Below are 23304 nucleotides of genomic sequence, written 5' to 3'. Positions count from 1 at the left end.
TCATTGATGTTAGAGGGGGCAATACACGGTATTAAGAAATGGGGTATGTGAACTTTTGATCAAGGTCATTTGGATGTTTTGGTTCTCATTAAGATTTAAAAAGAGAAAACACAGTAGTTTGACACTAAATGGCTTCACCCAACCACTAACCATGAGTGGAGAAAAGGTTTAGGTGTTATCATTCATATTCTCTGAGAAAAGATTGCCAAGAAAGCACAAATTCTGCAGGGGTATGTAAACTTTTGAGCACAACTGTATATCCAATATGGCACCAATGTGAATTCTGGACACACGGCTTTGCCTATAATAACAACAGATAGCATACCATTTGGGCTTTAGAGTAAAATTGAACAAGTTCCAGGACCCATTCTAAGCTTTTACAGAGACACTGAGCAAACAAGAAAATCCTTCTAGGAATAATTACTCATGTTCCTAAAAACACATTGGCTGATTATAAAACTTGGTCTCGCTAACAAAACAGTTGCCCCGCATTTGAGTATATTGCAGCAGGAAGAATAAACGGTGTTGTAATGATGCTTCCTACAAACCCGGCATCTTTTTCGGGGATACTTTTGGGTGGGAGTGACAGGGACAGGGCAAGGAAAACGGCGCTCTGCAAGTCTCCGGACATCCTCAGACTCAAAGGCTTCCCCCTATGCCCTTGACTCAAATATGAGGTGCTCAACAATTTTTTCCTGAAACCGGAGGAAAGTGAGCGGTTCTTGGGATTTTTTGTACAGGACAAAACTTTTGTATGTAGCAATTTGGATGAGGTAGATTGCCACTTTTTTTTTTTTTACCAGGTCCTGGTCTTCTGCTTCCCCAGCTATGGTTGTAGAACCTGGTCTGACAGATCAATGCCACCCATAAATCTGTTAGAATCTGTGATACAGATTGGTTTCCGTTTGTCCCTGGTGGCGCCCCTGTCTCTGACCGTCACAGTGGTGTCCGCATGTGGTCAGCATGTAGATGTCCCTCCTATCTTCACTGCAAGAAGTTGGTCACTAGCGAAAGAGAATGACGCCCCCTTCTCCAAACTTCTGAACACCAACTGTGACGGAAACCCCACTCGGCTTTTCCTAACTGTCCCACAGGCCCCTGTATTTGGAGGTATTTGCATAGGAGGATGCTTGTGTGGTAGTTCATTAGCTAGATAATTTTGTCTGAGATGCCAGTTGTCTGGGGCAGTTTGGGGGGTTGATTTGGCGGTCCCTACCTTCATAAATTAGGAAGGTGGAAGTGTACCCTGATGAGCTCTTACATGTTTTATACAGTTTGACGCCGTATTTGGCTCACTTGGAGGGGATAAATTGGCGGAGTGAAAGACGTCAGTCTCGTCGACTGCCACATTTTGCTCTGGGGTATAGGAATTTAGAAATGAATGTTGTAGGAGAGAAATTAGGGGTGTCAAGGACATCGCACTGCACTTGCTTGCCGAGTCAGTGTGCATGTCCTGAGTTGGGCAGACAGTGCCCAAAGATTCCAGAGGAATGGGGCAGCCACAGTAGTGAAGCCAAGACCGCAAGAGGAGTGTTAGGGGGCGGAGACAAGACCCAGGGCTCCAGGGACCAGAGCTCGGGCTAGGGAAGCCTAGGGGGATGTCAGACAGGCACGGGTCAACCAGGAGATGACAAGGTACAGAAGGAGACAGAGACGTGGTCAGTAACAATACAGGGTCAGAAAGCCGGAGATAACAGCGCAGTGTCAAGCGGGAGAAAGAAAGTGGAAGGTCAGTGCAAGCAGAGGTCAAAACAGAGAGACTAAGAAAGTACAGATTCAGGTAGTAAACTCAGAAACAGGAATGGACCGGGTCATACACAAGCAATCATACAAAGGCAGACAGTATCCATTGATACGCGGGGATCAAAAACTCAGCCGGGGTCAAAAGTATCACTGACAATGGACAGAGCCCAAAAAAGGCTATTTAAAGCCCTCCCACACTCAGAGAGAGTCCAACAGCATTAATCCCTGAAGCACTAAACAAGAACTTCCATACAGACCATGATAAGGGGTCTCAATTTGTTTAGCCAATCATAGCTGGGGCCAGTTCTTGGAGGGGGGGGGCTTGTAGGAATCTCATTAGGGCTTCATAACGGACTCAGGACATGATGGCTACAAACACAGGGGTGCTGTGGGCAGCTTTTGTTGCCCAGTAGGAGTGGAGTGTATTTTTTTTTTTTTTTTTTTACCAATCCCATATTCAGAGTAAGGCCCCCAATTTTTTATTTCCGGGATATTGTGGGGATGCAGGAAGAGATATATTGTTGGGTATATAAGTTTGTTTGGTGGGCAATCAATTGTAGGACTTCTGGGCTAATGAAAATTTGGAAAAAATCAATGGGGGTAAAATTGTGAAAGGTGATCACATGAATGGGGTTGGTAAAAACTAATGCGAAGCATGCTCTCTGGGGTCTCAGCTACCCCAGGTAGCTGAGACCCCGGGAATTTCCAATGCTGGGGGCGCAATCCACTTATTTCTCAGCGGCATTAAAGGGACTCTGGCACCTGAATTTGGAGGGAACAATTTTCAGTCATATGGGCGGGGTTTTCGGGTGTTTGATTCACCCTTTCCTTACCCGCTGGCTGCATGCTGGCTGCAATATTGGATTAAAGTTCATTCTCTGTCCTCCATAGTACACGCCTGCGTAAGGTCAGTGTTCATGATTCCACCATAAGAATGAGACTGGGCAAAAATGGACTGCATGGCAGAGTTCCAAGATGAACACCCCTGCTAAGCAATAAGAACATAAAGGCTTGTCTTAGTTTTGCCAGAAAACATCTTGATGATACCCAATACTTTCGGGAGAATATTCTGTGGAGTGACGAGACAAAAGTTGAGCTTTTTGGAAGGTGTATGTAGGCGTAGAAGTTACAAAGCACTTCAGAAAAGGAACATCATAGCAGCAGTAAAATATGGTGGTGGGAGTGTGATGGTCTGAAGCTGTTTTGCTGCTTCAGGACCTGGAAAACTTGACGTGGTAAATGGAACCATGAATTCTGCTGTCTACCTAAAATCATGAAGGAGACTATTCGTCCATCTGTTCGTGACCTCAAGCTGAAGCGCACTTGGATTTTGCAGCAGGACGATGATCCAAAACGCACCAGTAAGTCCACCTCTGATTGGCTTAAGAAAAATAAATTTAAAACTTTGGAGTGGCCAAGTCAAAGTCCTAACCTTAATACGATTGAGATGCTGTGGCATGACCTTAAAAACGCAGTTCATGCTTGGAAGCCGTCCAATGTGGCTGAATTACAACAATTCTGCAAAAATGAGGGGGCCAAAGTTCCTCTAGAGCGTTGTAAAAGACTCATTGCCAGTTATTGCAAATGCTTGATTGCAGTTGTTGCTGCCAAGGGTGGCCCAGCCAGTTATTAGGTTAAGGGGGCATCACTTTCTCACACAGGGCCCTGTAGGTTTGGATTTCTTTTCCCTTAATAATAAAGACCTACATTTAAAAACTGCATTTTGTGTTTACTTGTGTTATCTTTGTCTAATATTTACATTTGTTTGGTGATCTGAAACGAAACATTTAAGTGTGACAAACAAGCAAAAGAATAGGAAGTCAGGAAGGGGCAAACACTTTTTCGCACAACTGTACGGTAATGTCTCCCATATCTATTAAAGGGATATCTTGCCAGTCTGTCAGTTTCATCGGGACTTTTGATCAGAATAATAGAGTAAGGAGGGGGAACATACACTACAGCAATGGCACATTCAAAATAAGAAATTAAGCAACGGCCACCTGCAAACTTCCATTCATCATCTTTGAAGGTGCTTATGCATTTAAAGGGAATACTTATGCACTATAAAAACTGGCTTCCCTAGAGTAGTTGGAATAGAAACAGTGCAGGTCAAACCCCATCCAGGACATATACACACACCGGCCACTTTATTAGGTACACCATGCTAGTAACGGGTTGGACCCCCTTTTGCCTTCAGAACTGCCTCAATTCTTCGTGGCATAGATTCAACAAGGTGCTGGAAGCATTCCTCAGAGATTTTGGTCCATATTGACATGATGGCATCACACAGTTGCCGCAGATTTGTCGGCTGCACATCCCAAAGATGCTCCATACAAGGCAGGATGGATCCATGCTTTCATGTTGTTTACGCCAAATTCTGACCCTACCATCCGAATGTCGCAGCAGAAATCAAGACTCATCAGACCAAGCAACGTTTTTCCAATCTTCTACTGTCCAATTTCGATGAGCTTGTACAAATTGTAGCCTCAGTTTCCTGTTCTTAGCTGAAAGGAGTGGTACCCGGTGTGGTCTTCTGCTGCTGTAGCCCATCTGCCTCAAAGTTCGACGCACTGTGCGTTCAGAGATGCTCTTAGGCCTACCTTGGTTGTAACGGGTGGCGATTTGAGTCACTGTTGCCTTTCTATCAGCTCGAACCAGTCTGCCCATTCTCCTCTGACCTCTGGCATCAACAAGGCATTTCCGCCCACAGAACTGCCGCTCACTGGATTTTTTTTCTTTTTCGGACCATTCTCTGTAAACCCTAGAGATGGTTGTGCGTGAAAATCCCAGTAGATCAGCAGTTTCTGAAATACTCAGACCAGCCCTTCTGGCACCAACAACCATGCCACGTTCAAAGGCACTCAAATCACCTTTCTTCCCCATACTGATGCTCGGTTTGAACTGCAGGAGATTGTCTTGACCATGTCTACATGCCTAAATGCACTGAGTTGCCGCCATGTGATTGGCTGATTAGAAATTAAGTGTCAACAAGAAGTTGGACAGGTGTACCTAATAAAGTGGCCGGTGAGTGTATATTAAATGAATAAGCTCTTTTGTCATATGCGACTCCTGTAGCCCTATTATTGTCGGGTTGATCTTTTTGATATATTCAAATATTGCGTGTCTTTTGGAATTGTACCTCAAACCTCTTATAGTCTAAGATATAAAATTAACTGATCTGCCATTCGTAAAAGTCCATCCATCTCAGAGCGTCTTTGGGGGACTCAAAGAAAAAGGTGGAACCCAGCACAATCATTCTCAGTTTTGCTGGGTAAATCATGGAATATCGCAACCAAAGTGATCTCATTCTTCCTTTAATGTCTATGTAAAGGGATCTTTTACGCTGGACTTCCACAGAGAAGTCTGAAAAAAGGATACTCTCTGCCCTCCAAGTGATCTGTGCGGTTTGCCTGTGCCTTCCTCAGTAAGATATCCCAGTCTTTATAACCTAAGATTTTAACCAGGATAGGCCGAGCAGGTCTGCCCACTGGGCTGGGTCTCGTGGGAACCCTGCAAACAGAGGAGGAGTGAGAATTTCTTGAGGAAGGTATTTAGCAGCCACTTAAAAAAAAAAAGCCATCTGAGTCTCTCCCTTCCACCTTCTCAGGAACACCCACCAGCCCGATATTATGCCGCAGGTGGTTTTCCAACTCATCATTCCTGGCCATTAAAGGGGCAACTGCTTGTATTGACTAATGTCTCTGTGGACAGGAGGGAGGGCGTCCTCCAGTTCACCAACTCTCCTCTTCACAGCAGTTGTACGCTTTGCCATTTTTTGCGCATCGTGCTGGATTGTCAGAATGATCGTGTGACGCTAGTCATTTCTCAAGACCAAACCGTGAGTCAGAATGGTCAAGGAGTCCAAGGTCAGAAGCCAGGAGGGTACATCATAAACAGAAGGAAGAGACAAAAGCGTAGTCAGGTACCATTCAGGTACCATTCCGAGGTCAGAGTATCAGGAGGATAACGATAAGAGCTGAAGGGGTTAAACAGGTGGATGGTCAGAAAGCAGTCCAACATACAGAATCATACAGATCAACCATACAGAACTCAAGGCACAGGAGAACAAACCTCACAATAGTTGAGCTGTCAATCAACACACTGACAGCTCAGAAGACGCCTGTACCAGATTGGATGGCCAACCTGTCAATAACTGCATCCCAGACACACTGAGGGGTGGAACCGTGACAGGTCTCCTGTATATAGCCTATCTGGCCTGTTAGCGTGGTCAGTGTGGAATTACAATTGTTAACAGTGTTTAAAACATCCATTAAACATGGTGATCCCCCTAAGGATTTTACACCAGGGGTGCTCTCTGCGTGCTTGGAAGTCAGTTCTACATTATTGTGTTGTGAATTCTGCTCTTGGGCTCCCTCCGGTGGTTGTAAGTGGTAGCGCTGCTGTCTCTGAATCACAGCATTTATCAGGTGTTTTCACTTTTTGCAATTTGGACAGGGCTATTTAGTCTTGCTTAACCCTTTAGTCAGTGCCAGTTGTCCATTGTTCCTGGAGGATTCACATCCCTGCCTGGTCTCTTCTGCTTTGCAGTTCTTTTCAACAAAGATAAGTTCTGGCCTTGATTTTGCTGTCCACATGCTGTGGTCTTATTGTTCAGTTATTTTCCATGTTTTGTCTTGTCCAGCTTGGTCTGTATAAGGATTTGTTTAGCCAAGCTGGTATCTCTGGAGATGCAGATATACCCTCCATGTCTTTAGTTAGCTGTGGAGTTTTTGTATTTTCTGTGGTGGATATTTTCTAGTGTTTTAATACTGACCGCATAGTACTCTGTCCTGTCCTTTCTATTTAGCTAGAAGTGGCCTCCTTTGCTAAATTCTCATTTCAGTCTGTGTATGTTTTTTCCCTCTCCTCACACAGTCAATATTTGTGGGGGGCTGCCTGTTCTTTGGGGATTTTCTCTGAGGCAAGATAGTTTTCCCTTTTCTATCTCTAGGGGTAATTAGTCCTCCGGCTGTGTCGAGATGTCTAGGGAGCGCTAGGTACATTCCACGGCTACTTCTAGTTGCAGTGTTAGGTTCAGGGTCTGCGGTCAGTACAGGTACCACCTTCTCCAGAGTACGCCCCATGCTGCTCTTAGGCCACCAGATCATAACAGTACAACTGGCCAAAAATGAGTTAACCGCATCTCAGAAGAAGGGAAGGAAAGTGCTGAGCCATTTTTTTTTCTGTAGTCTGTTGTGTTTTTTTTTTCTCTTCCCTCTTTGCCTCTGGGTGGCTCAGGAGTTCGGCGCTGGTATGGATGTTCAGGGATTGGCTTCTCGTGTGGATCAACTTGCTGCTAGAGTACAGGGTATTTCCGATTATATCGTTCAGACTCCGGTTTTAGAGCCTAGAATTCCAACTCCTGATTTGTTTTTTGGGGATAGGTCCAAATTTCTGAGCTTTAAAAATAACTGTAAACTGTTTTTTTTCTCTGAAACCCTGTTCCTCTGGTGATCCCATCCAGCAAGTTAAAATTATTATATCTCTGCTGCGTGGTGACCCCCAGGATTGGGCATTTGCCCTGGAACCTGGGAATCCGGCGTTGCTTAATGTAGACACCTTTTTTCAGGCGCTTGGGTTATTGTATGATGAACCTAATTCAGTGGATCATGCTGAGAAGACCTTGTTGGCCCTGTCTCAGGGTCAAGAAGCGGCAGAATCATATTGCCAGAAGTTTAGAAAATGGTCTGTACTGACTAAATGGAATGAGGATGCCTTGGCGGCAATCTTCAGAAAGGGTCTTTCTGAATCCGTTAAAGATGTTATGGTGGGGTTCCCCACGCCTGCTGGTCTGAGTGATTCTATGTCTCTGGCCATTCAGATTGATCGGCGCTTGCGCGAGCGCAGAGTTGTGCACACTATGGCATTGTCTTCAGAGCACAGTCCTGAGCCTATGCAGTGTGATAGGATTGTGTCTAGAGCTGAACGACAAGGATTCAGACGTCAGAATAGGTTGTGTTTTTACTGTGGCGATTCTGCTCATGTTATTTCTGATTGCCCTAAGCGTACCAAGAGAATCGCTGGTTCTGTTACCATCAGTACTGTACAACCTACATTTCTGTTATCTGTGACCCTGATCTGCTCATTATCGTCATTTTCTGTCATGGCATTTGTGGATTCAGGCGCCGCTCTAAACCTAATGGACTTAGAATTTGCCAGACGTTGTGGTTTCCCCTTGCAGCCTTTGCAGAGTCCTATTCCTTTGAGGGGCATTGATGCTACACCGTTGGCTAAAAATAAACCTCAGTTTTGGACACAGCTGACCATGTGCATGGCGCCAGCCCATCAGGAAGATTGTCGTTTTCTGGTGTTGCATAATTTGCATGATGCTATTGTGCTGGGTTTCCCATGGTTACAGGTGCATAATCCGGTATTAGATTGGAAATCTATGTCTGTGACTAGTTGGGGTTGTCAGGGGGTTCATGGTGACATTCCTGTGATGTCAATTGCCTCCTCCCCCTCTTCTGAAATTCCTGAGTTTTTGCCAGATTTCCAGGATGTATTCAATGAGCCCAAGTCCAGTTCCCTTCCACCGCATAGGGACTGTGATTGTGCTATTGACTTGATTCCAGGCTGTAAGTTCCCTAAAGGCCGACTTTTCAACCTGTCTGTGCCAGAACATACCGCCATGCGGAGCTATGTGAAGGAGTCCTTGGAGAAGGGGCATATTCGGCCATCTTCTTCTCCATTGGGAGCAGGTTTCTTTTTTGTTGCCAAGAAGGATGGCTCCTTGAGACCCTGTATTATCGCCTCTTGAATAAGATCACGGTCAAATTCCAATACCCTTTGCCTTTGCTCTCTGATTTGTTTGCCAGGATTAAGGGTGCTAGTTGGTTTACTAAGATTGACCTTCGAGGGGCATATAATCTTGTTCGTATTAAGCAGGGCGACGAATGGAAAACTGCGTTCAATACGCCCGAGGGCCATTTTGAATATCTTGTGATGCCATTCGGACTCTCTAATGCTCCATCTGTGTTTCAGTCCTTCATGCATGATATATTTCGGAATTATCTTGATAAATTCATAATTGTATATTTGGATGATATTTTGATTTTTTCGGATGATTGGGAGTCTCATGTGAAACAAGTCAGGATGGTATTTCAGATCCTTCGTGATAATGCCTTGTTTGTGAAGGGGTCTAAGTGCCTCTTTGGAGTACAGAAGGTTTCTTTTTTGGGCTTCATTTTTTCTCCATCATCTATAGAAATGGATCCGGCTAAGGTTCAGGCCATTCATGATTGGATCCAGCCCACATCCGTGAAGAGCCTTCAGAAATTTTTGGGCTTTGCTAATTTTTATCGCCGTTTCATTGCCAACTTCTCCAGTGTGGTTAAACCCCTGACCGATTTGACGAAGAAAGGCGCTGATGTGACGAATTGGTCCTCTGCGGCCGTTTCTGCCTTTCAGGAGCTTAAACGCCGATTTACTTCTGCCCCTGTGTTGTGTCAGCCGGATGTTTCTCTTCCTTTTCAGGTTGAGGTTGACGCTTCTGAGATTGGGGCAGGGGCCGTTTTGTCTCAGAGGAATTCTGATGGTTCCTTGATGAAACCGTGTGCCTTCTTCTCTCGAAAATTTTTGCCTGCGGAACGCAATTATGATGTCGGTAATCGTGAGTTGTTAGCTATGAAGTGGGCATTTGAGGAGAGGCGACATTGGCTTGAGAGGGCTAAACACCGTATTGTGGTCTTAACCGATCATAAGAATCTGATTTACCTCGAGTCTGCCAAACGGCTGAATCCTAGACAGGCTCGATGGTCCCTGTTTTTCTCCCGTTTTGATTTTGTTGTCTCGTATCTTCCGGGTTCTAAGAATATTAAGGCTGATGCCCTCTCTAGGAGTTTTTTGCCTCATTCCCCTGGGGTCCGTGAGCCGGTCGGCATTCTGAAGGAGGGGGTGATTCTTTCTGCCATCTCCCCTGATCTACGACGGGTTCTTCAGGAATTTCAGGCTGATAAACCTGACCACTGTCCAGTGGGGAAACTGTTTGTTCCTGATAGATGGACTAGCAAAGTAATTTCTGAGGTTCACTGTTCTGTGTTGGCTGGCCATCCTGGGATTTTTGGTACCAGAGATTTGGTTAGTAGGTCATTTTGGTGGCCTTCTTTGTCACGGGATGTGCGCTCCTTTGTGCAGTCCTGTGGGACTTGTGCGCGGGCCAAACCTTGCTGCTCACGCGCCAGTGGGTTGCTTTTGCCTTTGCCGGTCCCTGAGAGGCCTTGGACGCATATTTCTATGGATTTTAATTCAGATCTTCCGGTTTCCCAGAGGATATCGGTTATCTGGGTGGTTTGTGACCGGTTTTCTAAGATGGTTCATTTGGTACCTTTGCCTAAATTGCCTTCCTCTTCTGAGTTGGTTCCGTTGTTTTTTCAGCATGTGGTTCGTTTGCATGGCATTCCGGAGAATATTGTGTCCGATAGAGGTTCCCAGTTTGTTTCCAGGTTTTGGCGGGCCTTTTGTGCTAGGCTGGGCATTGATTTGTCTTTTTCTTCCGCATTTCATCCTCAGACAAATGGCCAAACCGAGCGAACTAACCAGACTTTGGAAACTTATTTGAGATGCTTTGTGTCTGCCGATCAGGATGATTGGGTGGCTTTCTTGCCATTGGCCGAGTTTGCCCTTAATAATCGGGCTAGTTCTGCTACCTTGGTTTCACCTTTTTTTTGTAATTCTGGGTTTCATCCTCGTTTTTCTTCGGGGCAGGTTGAGCCTTCTGATTGTCCTGGGGTGGACTCTGTGGTTGACAGGTTGCAGCAAATTTGGGCTCATGTTGTGGACAATTTGGTCTTGTCTCGGGAGGAGGCTCAGCGTTTTGCTAACCGTCGGCGGTGTGTGGGTTCCCGGCTTCGGGTTGGGGATTTGGTCTGGTTGTCTTCCCGTCATGTTCCTATGAAGGTTTCTTCCCCTAAGTTCAAGCCTCGGTTTATTGGTCCTTATAGGATTTCTGAGATTATCAATCCAGTGTCTTTTCGTTTGGCCCTTCCAGACTCTTTTTCCATCCACAATGTTTTTCATAGATCTTTGTTGCGGCAATATGTGGTACCCGTCGTTCCCTCTGTTGATCCTCCTGCCCCGGTGTTGATTGATGGGGAGTTGGAGTATGTTGTTGAGAAGATCTTGGATTCTCGTTTTTCAAGGCGGAGGCTTCAGTATCTTGTCAAGTGGAAGGGTTATGGCCAGGAGGATAATTCTTGGGTTGTTGCCTCCGATGTTCATGCTGATGATTTGGTTCGTGCCTTTCATTTGGCTCGTCCGGATCGGCCTGGGGGCTCTGGTGAGGGTTCGGTGACCCCTCCTCAAGGGGGGGTACTGTTGTGAATTCTGCTCTTGGGCTCCCTCTGGTGGTTGTAAGTGGTAGCACTGCTGTCTCTGAATCACAGCATTTATCAGGTGTTTTCACTTTTTGCAATTTGGACAGGGCTATTTAGTCTTGCTTCACCCTTTAGTCAGTGCCAGTTGTCCATTGTTCCTGGAGGATTCACATCCCTGCCTGGTCTCTTCTGCTTTGCAGTTCTTTTCAACAAAGGTAAGTTCTGGCCTTGATTTTGCTGTCCACATGCTGTGGTCTTATTGTTCAGTTATTTTCCATGTTTTGTCTTGTCCAGCTTGGTCTGTATAAGGATTTGTTTAGCCAAGCTGGTATCTCTGGAGATGCAGATATACCCTCCATGTCTTTAGTTAGCTATGGAGTTTTTGTATTTTCTGTGGTGGATATTTTCTAGTGTTTTAATACTGACCACATAGTACTCTGTCCTGTCCTTTCTATTTAGCTAGAAGTGGCCTCCTTTGCTAAATTCTCATTTCAGTCTGTGTATGTTTTTTCCCTCTCCTCTCACAGTCAATATTTGTGGGGGGCTGCCTGTTCTTTGGGGATTTTCTCTGAGGCAAGATAGTTTTCCCTTTTCTATCTCTAGGGGTAATTAGTCCTCCGGCTGTGTCGAGATGTCTAGGGAGCGCTAGGTACATTCCACGGCTACTTCTAGTTGCGGTGTTAGGTTCAGGGTCTGCGGTCAGTACAGGTACCACCTTCTCCAGAGTACATCCCATGCTGCTCTTAGGCCACCAGATCATAACATATTGTGCACCTGGGAGTGTGATTCTGTGTCAGGGGGGATATCATCCCCCTCCTCCTGAACTAATGCAGCAGATCTAAATCCTTTTGGGAACATTATGATGTTCTCCTGTGTGCCAGTCACTGACTTACATTTCTGCGAGCTGTGGGCGATGCTCTAAGAGAGTATTGCTCCAGTCTGGTTGCTGCATCTCCTCCTACAACTCTCTGCCTCTGGCCACAGGAAGTGAGGGCACCATCTTGGATGTCTGATGGGTCCGCTCCATCCCCCCAGCTGATCTTTCTGCTTTGGGTCACCTTTACCATCAAAGATCAAATCAGCACCTCCAGCAACCAAGAACCGTTAGCCACCAGGTAGATGTCTTTTCTCCCAGAAATTGCGCCTCAGGACGTATCTTACAGGATTAAAGCAGTGACAGCACTCCGGAGACACACCCTCTCCGCATGCATGCAAAGCTATGCCCCTATGGTTGCTTTTTTCAGAGGTGTAGGAGGTTCTCTCCTGCTACAATTGGGCATCTTAAAGACTTGTGTTAAATACTATTTTGTTTAGCCCAGTGTTAGTTGCGCTTTCTCCTGAATCCAGCATTGTTTTTCTTTTGTTCCTGCTAATCTGTGTTCTTGAGATATGGCCTCCTCGGACTTGTGTATACATCTAGTTGTCTTATAAGTCAACTGGACGTGTTCGCAAGAAGACTCCCACAGAAACTATATTGGCTAACAAACAAGGACACCATATGCATCTTTAGTACGCTTACACTGCGGAAACACATAAAAAAATGCATTTATTCCACACATGACTATCAGTAAAGTTTTTCCAAAACTAGGGAACAGGTAGTATCCAAAATAAAGGAGTTTTGTTTAAAACATGACATACCAATAGGGGACAAAAAGGCAGCTGAAAAAGTGTAAAAAAAAAAACAAAACAAAACAAAAGTAACCGTATTTAGCTAATTGGTGCAGAAATATTCACCATGGGAACATAGCCTTAGGCCGGGGTCACACTTGCAAGTGCAATACGAGAAACTCACACGAGTCTTTGCATCAATACCCGGCACTTCTGCCGGCACTCGGGACCGGAGCGTGCAGCTGCATGTATTTCTATGTAGCTGAGCGCTCCAGTCCCGAGTGCCGGCGGCAGTGCCGGGTATTGATGCGAGAGACTTGTATGAGTTTCTCGCATTGCACTCACAAGTGTGACCCCGGCATTAGTCCTGGTATGTGAAATCCAATTTTACTTGAAGTACAAGATGGATTAATCATGGACCTAGCGGTGCGGCCATTTCTCCAATATGACACAGGAGTTGTTTTTAATGTGACAACACCAGGCCGCATGTTGCGTTGCTCATCCTACTGTGAGCAGCCTAAGTGGCCTAAGCATGCTCCCATTGCTGCAGCATCTCCGGACTTGCCTTCCATTGCACACATCTGAGATGTCATTGATCAGCGTTTGCAAAGGGAGCTTCCAGCAGTGGATATTAATGATGCCTGTGCCCAAGTGAAATCAGCGCGGCAGAACAATCCTCAGAAGACCATTAATAACCTCACTGATGGCAGCCAAGGTTGTAAGTGTGCAATTAGTCATTGCACGGTATGGTTATTTGTACATTTTTTATAGAACTGGGTTACCATATAGAGTGTCATTAAATGTATCGCTGGCCCCAACATCTATGTGTAAAAGGGTTTAAACCAAGCCAAGATGGTATCACGGATAATCCATGTCATAAAAGTAGCCCTTGAATTTGGGCCCATGAAAAGATTATCTTGCCAGGATTCCAAGGAGGGTGCCTTTATGAAACACACACAAAAAAAACTACTCGGATAGTATATTATAAATTAGGGGATCATAGTGTCACATGAAAATCCAAGATTGTTATTGATTAAGTCCTTTGCCTGTCATTGACTGTAACCATTACACATCACTGGAAGAATATCCGTGACACATGAGGAGACAGAAAATGCATCATGTATATTGTAGAACAAGTCACAGAAGAAAGTTCACTTTCACATGATCTTCTCCTCATACCTTCATTACCGGTCTTGTACTCCATCTGGTTTACAGGGAAGGCATTTTGTCCCGTGGCTTCAGAGCAGCCAGTCTAGCAGGATATTGTAAGAAGAAACAGTTATTGCTGCAAGTTAATGAATTGCATGGCTCGGGGCCTACCGACCTGTTAAACTATCTGGGCCCATGTTCACTAGCACAGGGTCTGAAAGGGTGATTTATATCTCACGCATCACCCCCTTCAGGTGTAGCAGAGTGTGTCATTTTGAGTACTAAAATTACACCGAAATTCAAACAGATTTAAGTGGTATTCACATAATCAAAAGTTTGCTGTGACATCCAGTAAACCCAAGAACAGTCCTCGAATGGAGTGGAAGTGTTTAACCTACACTCCATTCATGGTCTATGGCATTCTGAGGATAGCAGAATATAGCGCTCTGCTTTTTCCGCAAGTCCCATAGAGAATAAAGTGAGCGGATTTTGAGCCTGCACACCTCCACTCCAATTAAGACAGAGCCCAGTTGGGTGCCAGAGCCCCAATCTCAGGATCGCTGAGGAGCCCAGTGGTCAGATCCCCAGTGTCCAGTAAACTATAGGGTAGGGCATAACAAATTCTTCAAATGCCCCTTTAGATGGAATGCCTAACTGCTGAACCCAAAGCAAAGCAATTGGTATACCCACACTTCGGCTGTATTTTACTATTACACAGCACCTGTATAAGCGTCCTCCAGCTTTTCCAAGCATGCAGCCCTTCTCACCCACTGTTGTCCATTCTCTTTAATAAGACATGTGGACAATATATATATAAATATTCTGGCCTACATGATCTCAGATGCACATATTACAACTTTCTCATAATTATGCTGGATTTCTTTAATATCTAGGTACAAAGTCATAAACATAAAATATGCTGAAACTAAGGGGGTTATTCCCAAAACAGCAAGTTGTCCCCTGTCCTAATCACTGGGAGCCCGACCGCTGGGATCCCCAATGATCCCAAGAACATGGCTCAGCCAGTGTCCAATGCTCGACCTCTGCTCTATTCATAGTCAATTGGTTGGCCGGAAAAAGAAGAGTGCACTGCTATTTGCCAATTCTTACTCGTTTCTTGGCATTGAATTTCCAAGATGTCTGAGTTAAAGGGCCATTAAACCTTAATATACAACTTTCTTAACATATGCAAGGTTTAACACTGTTATTGTTGGAAAAGTTTTAGTTGAGTCATTAAAGAGGTTTTACAAGATTTGTCATTGGATGGGGAGCCCTTAAGTCTCCTTTGTCAATGGAGAAGTCATACGGGTGCTCAATCGTTGCTCCATTCTCTTCTATGAAACGGCAATATACCAAAGCAGTGAATCGCGTAGTGCTACACCCAGGTCTTTCGGACCCAACAATCTCCCTGTGCCTTGGTGATAAAACGTATTTTGTGGGAAATCTCTTTAAAAGTTGTCATGTACATTTGTATGAAAATCAGAAATTTTGGATGCTGTTCTAACAATTCTTAGGAAGACTTTTTGGGATATATATACGTCATTGATGGACATATGCAATAGATCCATGGTGAAGAAACTTAGTGAAAAAAAATATATATTTCAATGTTTTTGCTTTCCGGATGTTCATTATTACACGGCTAATCCCAAAATAAGAAAACATCTGGTATCTCATGGTTTACTCCAGCACAAGAAACCTGCTGTACACAGGCAAAAACTTCTCCTTTCCTGTGTGTAACACAATATCTTCCCCCTACCATGCTGACAACATACAAGAGATAATTAGTTCTGGTATTGGTAAAAAATAAACCAATGTGCAACCAATGTCAGTGATGTCACCTGCCTTGTATACACTTTGGATACATCCCGAGTACCTGTTCTAGGACTCCAGTCCAGTAAAGCCAGCAGTTTGGGCAATGAGATTCTGCTCACATCCCCTCATTGTTGCATGCCCTTGGCTAAGGATATCAATGTGCCTCAGAAGCCGGCAGCTCCTGAATGCAGTAATCCAGCCACAGTTATGGAAATATACACGATAGGTGAAGTCTTACTACTATCCTCCCATCCCAATTATATAGCCAGCCCTCCCCATTACTGCATGCAATGTATACAGTGCATGTCTCCGCTACATACCTTGAATACACTCTCCTGGCTGGAGGATGGTGCAATCCATTGTTAGGTAGGAAAGCCATGTATTGTTGGTGGAGGTCATACAATCAAGTCAATTGTGTCCAACATCCAGCTAGCCGGTGAAGGCAGAGGGAGGCTGTGCAGCAAGGGTGCCCCCTTCTATAATAGTTGTATTATGGCAGCTAGGAAGTGATGTATGTTAACACATAAAGTCTACAGTAGCCACAAATCACTCCCCCTCCATGTGATGTCATCCAATGCTGGTATTGTCAGGGGAATATAAGGAGGGGTAGGTTTTTTTTTCCTCCTTCTTCTGCACTGTGACCCTGCCCTCCCCTTTTTTTCTCTATTTCTCCTACCGATCACACAATGTCTGGATGCAGCAGGCTGCTTCCTGCAGAATTGGTCCAAGGAAGGAATATAGCAACAGCTGCCCGCAGATTAACCTCTTCCTGACTGGAGAACAGTCCTCATCGCTAGCACCGCCGGTCTGGATACAAGCGATAAGCCCTGCCCTGCAATATCCATATCGCTTCCCAGGGAATTTTGCCAGCAGGGTCCTCCAAAACCGATGTCTGTGCTTCCTATCAGTTCAGCAATGATTAGACACTGAAAAGGAAAGAGTTTGTTACAAGTGTCAGGAGGCCATGAATCACTTCCTTGTCAGGACACTGGAAGGTTTAACCCCTTTCAAGCCAAAGTTAGAAAAGACAAAGACATAGTAACGAAAAATAATGAGTATTTTCTTGTAATTAGTGTACATTTATCATTAAATAATCCCCAGAAAACTGTATAAAATGTTTATGGAATGTTTTAATGTATAATAGTATAGCTTCCTGTATATCAGGGGTCAGCAATCTGCAGCTCTCCAGCTGTTAGGTATGTGCAGATCCACAGCGTTTTTGGACACCCGGAATTGCACCAAATCCACAGTGTAGTGCACAACCAATGTTAATCTATGTAAATCCAGAATTGTTGTGCACATGCTGAGGAAAATAAAAAGCTGCAAATTGACACGGATTTTTCTGCATTCTTTCTGCGGATCTGCAGCGTTTCTGCACCAATTGACTTCCATCGATTCAGTCAAATCCGCAGCAAAACCACAGGTGTTAAAAGATTTGCGGATTTGCTGCGGTCGTGCCTGCGAAAAACGCTGCAGAAAGGGAGGAGGAAAAGTGTGTGGTCAGAGAATGTGTGAGTGTGTGTGTGTGTCATAGCTTCCAACCGTCCCTCATTGTGCGGGACTGTCCCGGTTTTGTTGCTTCGCCCCGCTGTCCAGCACGGGGGGGGGGGGGGAAATGAGCCTTGAATTCGGGGGGGGGGGGGAATATGAGCCATGCATACGGGGGGGGGGGGGGAATATGAGCCATGCATACAGGGGGGAGAATATGAGCCTCGTATTGTTATACAGTATGGAGCACTAGGTGTGACCATTATACAGTATGGAGCACTGTGTGGCCATTATACAGTATGGAGCACTGTGTGACTATTATACATTATGGAGCATCATGTGTGGCCATTATACACTATGGAGCATCATGTGTGGCCATTATACAGTATTGAGCATCATGTGCAGCCATTATACACTATGGAGCATCATGTGTGGCCATTATACAGTATTGAGCATCATGTGTGGCCATTATACAGTATGGAGCACTGTGTGTGGTCATTTTACAGTATGGAGCATCATGTGGGGTCATTATACCGTATGAAGCACTGTGTGGCCATATTTTTTTTTGTTTATAATTATTGTATATAAAACAGTGTGATTAGCAGTGCTAAATGGGTGTGGTTGGGATGTGGATATGGGTGTGACTAGTTGTGAAATGGGTGTGGTCAGAGGCGTGGCCTAAAATTTGTCCCTCTTTCCCATCTTCAAAAGTTGGGAGGTATGGTGTGTGTGTGTGTGTGTGTGTGTGTGTGTGTGTGTGTGTGTGTGTGTGTGTGTGTGTGTGTGTGTGTGTGTGTGTGTGTGTGTGTGTGTGTGTGTGTGGGCATCGTCCGATGGGACTACTAGTCCCATCCGGCTATGCGGTCACATAAAACAGTGACAGCATTAGCCGATGAAGGGATAGTAGTTGTGTTGAATATTTAAAAAACAAAAACAAAAAACATTTACATATACACATACATATACACAGAGTACATACTCAAACAGCTAATCCGCGACGCACTCGACCACCTGCAAAAGAAATAAAATAATAAACCAAGCCAATACTCCCTGTTCTGATGTAATCCATTTAATAACGAGTGTCCCATGACAATCTCCCTTATAGAGCTGTCACATCAGGAGATGTGACCGCTCTACAGGGGCTCCGGTGATACAGTGACAGGAGGTATCCTCCACACTGCATCACTCTGCTGCCTAGAGGTCACTGGAGTTCGTCCTGTCACTTGCGAAACCGCTGCATGAGAAAATTCTCACGCAGCTATAGTGCCATAAAGTGAGAGCACGAACTCTGATGAACTACACTGCGGGAGTATTATCTCTGGTCAGTATGTCATCGGAGGCCCCTGTAGAGCGGTCACATCTCTTGATGTTACAGCTCTACAAGGGAGATAGTCGTGGGGCAGTCATTATTAAATGGATTACATCAGAACAGGGAGTATTTGTGTTGGTTTATTTTTTTTGCAGAAGAACGAGGGTGTCACAGGAATTAGGCGTATAATATATATGAGAAGCTGTGGTGTTTTATTTCATTAAAATACTTTATTCTGGCTGTGTCTTTATTTACCATGTAACAACTATAGGATTAGTAATGGATAGGTGTCTTATAGACTCTTCTCCATTACTAAGCCAGGCTTGATGTCACGTTACAATACAAAGGTGACATCAACCCCACAACTATTACCCCACTTGCCACTGCTACAGGGCAAGTGGGAAGAAAGAGGCTAAGTGCCAGAATTGCCTGGGAAGCTCCATGGGTATTATTCCCTTCCCAGGCTATAAACATCGGCCCCCTGTCGCTGGCTTTCCATCTCTGTTTTGGAAAATTGCGCAGGAGCCCACGCCATTTTTTTTTTTAAATTAAAACATATTGCGTTTAAGGCTGGGGTCACACTTGCGAGAAACTCGCACCTCAATGCCCGGCACTGCCGCCGGCACGCTGGACCGGAGTGTGCGGCTGCATGTATTTCTATGCAGCTGAACGCTCTGGTCCAAGTGCCGGCAGCAGTGCAGAGTATTGAGGTGCGAGACTAGTGTAAGTTTCTCGCAAGAGTGACCCCGACCTAATACAGATTTTGTGTATGTGTGTGTCTTTATTTAACTCTTTATGTACCATTTTATTATGTTTATTACTAAACATCGGACTTGGTATTATCTATCTATCTATCTATCGATATATCTATCTACCTATGTGTCTAAACATTATTCTTCAATGCAGTATGTAAAAGAAGAGGTTGGACAAGGAAATGACATCACAATTCTTATTTTTTGCTAAATAATATATCTTTATTTAGCTTACAAATCCGCATGAAAACCCGCATCAAATCCGCGCGGATTTTCAACTGCGTTTTCTGCCAAGAGAGGAAGAATCCGCACAGAAAATTCCACAGGCAAATCTGCAACATGTGCACATACCCTTAAAGCGTTATTTCATCCCCCCTCCACAAAAAAAAGTTATGCTCTATCCACATAATGGGGAAAGCTTGCCGATAGATTGGAGTTAGACCACTAAGAGCCCAGCAATTCTGAGATAGGGACTGAGGAGAAGGTGAGCTGTGACATTACCTTTTGTAAATGGTGAATCCTGGGTTATCTTTTGAATATAGATGTATTATCAGTTATTGTACAGGAGGAGGAGGTGAGCTGTGATATCACCTATTGTGAATTTAGATCCTGTGATAACTACTGTACATAGAATAGTTACACCTCTAAGGGTATGTGTCCACGTTCAGGATTGCATCAGGATTTGGTCAGGATTTTTCATCAGTATTTGTAAGCCAAAACCAGGAGTGGGTGATAAATGCAGAAGTGGTGCATATGTTTCTGTTATACTTTTCCTCTACTTGTTCCACTCCTGGTTTTGGCTTACAAATACTGATGTAAAATCCTGACCAAATCCTGATGCAATCCTGAACGTGGACACATACCCTAAGGAGGTGAGCTGTTACATTTCCTATTGTGAATGGTGAATCCTATGTTACCTACTGAATATAGAGGTGTTATCATTAGCATCAATTTGCAGGACTCTGGTCCAGCAGCTAAATCAAGTCAATAGAGGGATAACTGACCAGGCCACTAGACCAGTGACATCACTATATATCAGTAATTGTACAGGAGGAGAAGGTGAGCTGTGACGTCTATTGTGAATGGTTTAGCCTGTGTTATCGACTGTATATAGAGCTATTACCCTTCATCTTTCTGTAATGACAATGAGACTGCTGAAAACTCATCTATACAGAGCTGGATGTAGGAGGCTAGTATCCAGCGTAAATATTACTAGATTCTATATCGGTTCAAAAACATATTTATCATAAAACACTGATTTAACAACAGGTCATTTGGTCATTGTCTGATGACATTTTCCCTTTAAACAGTAGGACATGCATTATTTCACCATTTGTATTTCATACTAATTCTTAGATTAGAGCATCAATCATTTATTGAAGTTTGCAGAGTAGTATGACAGTCTTGGTCCATTGGGGCTCCATCCTGAAAAATGGCCTCATAACCACATTAGAAAAGAGTTAGCAAATGCACAGAAAGATGCATACTCAACCTTATATGATATCATACATTCTGATATTGTTGTCAGTGTTGATTTGACTGGGGGCAAAATCATTTGCTTGCGGAGCCAACTTACATACAAAGTCAGCCTTTTAGTCAACAATACAGTCAGCTTTGAGGAGGCTAGCAGCATTGGGCACCGTCTTAAAAGGATTTGATCTAAGGCGCAACTTCTCACCTTGCTGAGAATGACATACAGCTGTGAAAAGTCTCATAGATCATGCAATGTTCATCTGGGAAATCCTTCTATATTATTTCAAAACACTCTTTTTCGGTGATTACTTTGCATCTGCGTTCATACTGCACCCACACACAACAAATGATACATCATTTGAAAGGTAAACTTGCCCCCTTCAGCAAGAAAATAGCCAAACAAACCACACAACCACGATGTGATCACAAAATACACTTTAAACATTAATTTTCATAAACCTGCAGTAAGGAAAAATCACCTGCAGGTGGCACCACACTACCCCAAAGCATACTAACACAAAGCAGAAAAATCCTAACATTTGCCTTGGGGGCTTTCCAGCTTGCTGAACTCCTTGCCCAGCCGATTTCAGGCAGGTATATATAACATATTTGCTACATATGTGGAAGTAGAATAAAAGTAAAACTTTACCCGTTTAAGACTTCAGCTTTAAAACTGAAGATATAAATGAATGCAGCCTAAGGCTATGTGCACACGTTGCGGATTTTGCGGCGGATCCGCAGTGGTTTTGATGCTGCGGATCTGCAGCTGTTTTCCATGCGTTGTACAGTACCATGTAAACATATGGAAAACAAAATTCGCAGTGCACATGATGCGGAAAAAAATGCACGGAAACGCAGCTTCATGTGCCACCCCTTTAAAAACAGGGTGGCACATGTTAAGGAGCTGAAACTCCTAAACCCTTCATCCAATTTTAATGTGGATACCCTCAAATGAAAACTGAAAGTCTGAACTTCAACTGCGTCTGAATTGTTTTGTTTAAAATTCATTGTGGTAATGTCTATAACCAAAATTAGAAAAATGTTATCTCTGTCCAAATATATATGGACTTAACTGTACAAACTCCTTGCAGATGTTGTCCTTGGTGGGATTTGGACCCAGGACCCCAGAGCTGCAATGCTGCAGTGTTAGCCACTAAGCCACCGTGCATGCAATTTGCTTCTTCAGAGAGGAAGTGGATTTGAACTCTAGCGCCACCCATTATAAGTAGAAATGCTTAAAGTCCCTATCGACCCTTTAACAGGCCTTGCAGCATGCCAAGAAAAAACAGAAACTATATTTGCAGACACGTGTTTCGGGGTGTTTGCCCCTAATCAGTGCAAAGCAGGAGATCTAATTTGGAGACTTGAGGGAAAAATCAAGTCACTGAATTTGCTGTCAATGAGCTGTGCATCTGAAGTGCTGCTGAAGACATGACTACAGTGGTGACATCCTGTTAACGCTTGTTACCACTGCAGTCAATAATTCGGCTCAGAGGTCTCACGCCATCTATAACTACATGGGCTCTGGAGAGCGCCTTAAGAACTGTTGTTTTTTTAATGTGTGATTAAATTGTAAGTTGGATGTACAATATATTAAGTAGAAAAATAATTACCTTTTGATGGGTAATCAGAAAATTGCCATTGTGTAGAGGTCATTCTGTTAGGAAAGCTTACGAAAAGCAGCTGGGCACCTGAGAAATGATACAAAAACCCCAGTCATTTGTTTATTAAAATGAGACGGAATGTAACAGAGATTACCACAGATGGAGCGGCATCAATGTCAGTGACGGTACTTTGTATACAAGGTCAGTTTTATAATCTTGACCCTGTTACACATGTTGAAATTTATGGCATAAAATTCCAAATCCAAAGCTCTATGATCAGTCGGGTGAGAATACACTTTTGGGTATCCTTGCCATGTATCTAAAGATACACTCTGAGCACTACATTGAAGGAAAGCATAGTATTTTCTTCTAAATATATTTTATACTTTGCAGAAAGTTTTTTCTTTGCTACTTTTTAAAGATATTGACAGATGTAATACAGATTTACCATAACATGTCAATATTCACATTTGTTTTACACAATATGTTGTAGATTCTCTCCCCTCTACCCCACCGCAATTTGTCTGAAAATTTTGCCATGTATTTGTTTAGTGTGAACATATCCTAATATGATAAATAAGAATTTGCCATCATCCTAACTCCCCTGTATAGAATGAATGAAGGTTAGTGGAACCCATCAATTACAGTAAAGAGGGACCAGCCTACCATCTGATGTGTGTGGGGGTCCTCCCAACTGTTTCCTGAGAGGTAACGTATAGGAAAACAAATATCAGGAAGATGGAATAGCAAAGGAGATCCTTTTTTTTTGTTGTTTTTCAGGGGATGTAAACTGCTGACAGAGGTGCAAGGCAGTGGATTATTCCTCTCCACCTGTACACTTGACTGTGCCAAGTGCTCACATGTATAGGTGGGTTAGGAGTAAGAGCAGTCTGCCGAACTAATGCTCGGCCAACAGACATCTCATGTGTATGGGCAGCTTAAGCTGACTGCTAGGCTATGTTCACACGTTACGTTTTTTTTTATGCGTTTTTTTTTCTGCAGGCAAAACCCGCGTACTGCAAAAAAGCAGGTTTTGCTTAGTTTTTGTTGCACTT

The 23304-nt window shown here is 44.0% G+C and overlaps 1 protein-coding gene across 4 annotated transcripts in view; it reads right to left on the bottom strand.

Annotated features, from left to right (window-relative positions):
* GPSM1 (G protein signaling modulator 1) overlaps positions 1 to 23304 on the bottom strand; it is a 347209-nt gene that overhangs the window by 296196 nt on the left and 27709 nt on the right. Inside the window, exon 2 of one of the 4 annotated variants that reach the window (XM_077284466.1) lies at positions 22259 to 22336. The exons of 1 other annotated variant lie outside the window; for it this stretch is intronic. Coding sequence is in view for 2 of the 3 variants with exons in the window: in XM_077284463.1 (XP_077140578.1) it covers positions 15944 to 16002 (59 nt within the window). In the remaining variant the exon portion in view is untranslated. Of the gene's footprint in view, positions 1 to 15943; positions 16785 to 22258; positions 22337 to 23304 lie in introns of those variants that run through there. 2 more of the 4 variants (XM_077284463.1, XM_077284464.1) reach the window with 2 other exon arrangements.

This window comes from Ranitomeya variabilis, chromosome 2, assembly GCF_051348905.1.
Source record: "Ranitomeya variabilis isolate aRanVar5 chromosome 2, aRanVar5.hap1, whole genome shotgun sequence".
Classification (NCBI taxonomy): Eukaryota; Metazoa; Chordata; class Amphibia; order Anura; family Dendrobatidae; genus Ranitomeya; species Ranitomeya variabilis.
This window is presented reverse-complemented; position numbering and strand designations above follow the sequence as displayed.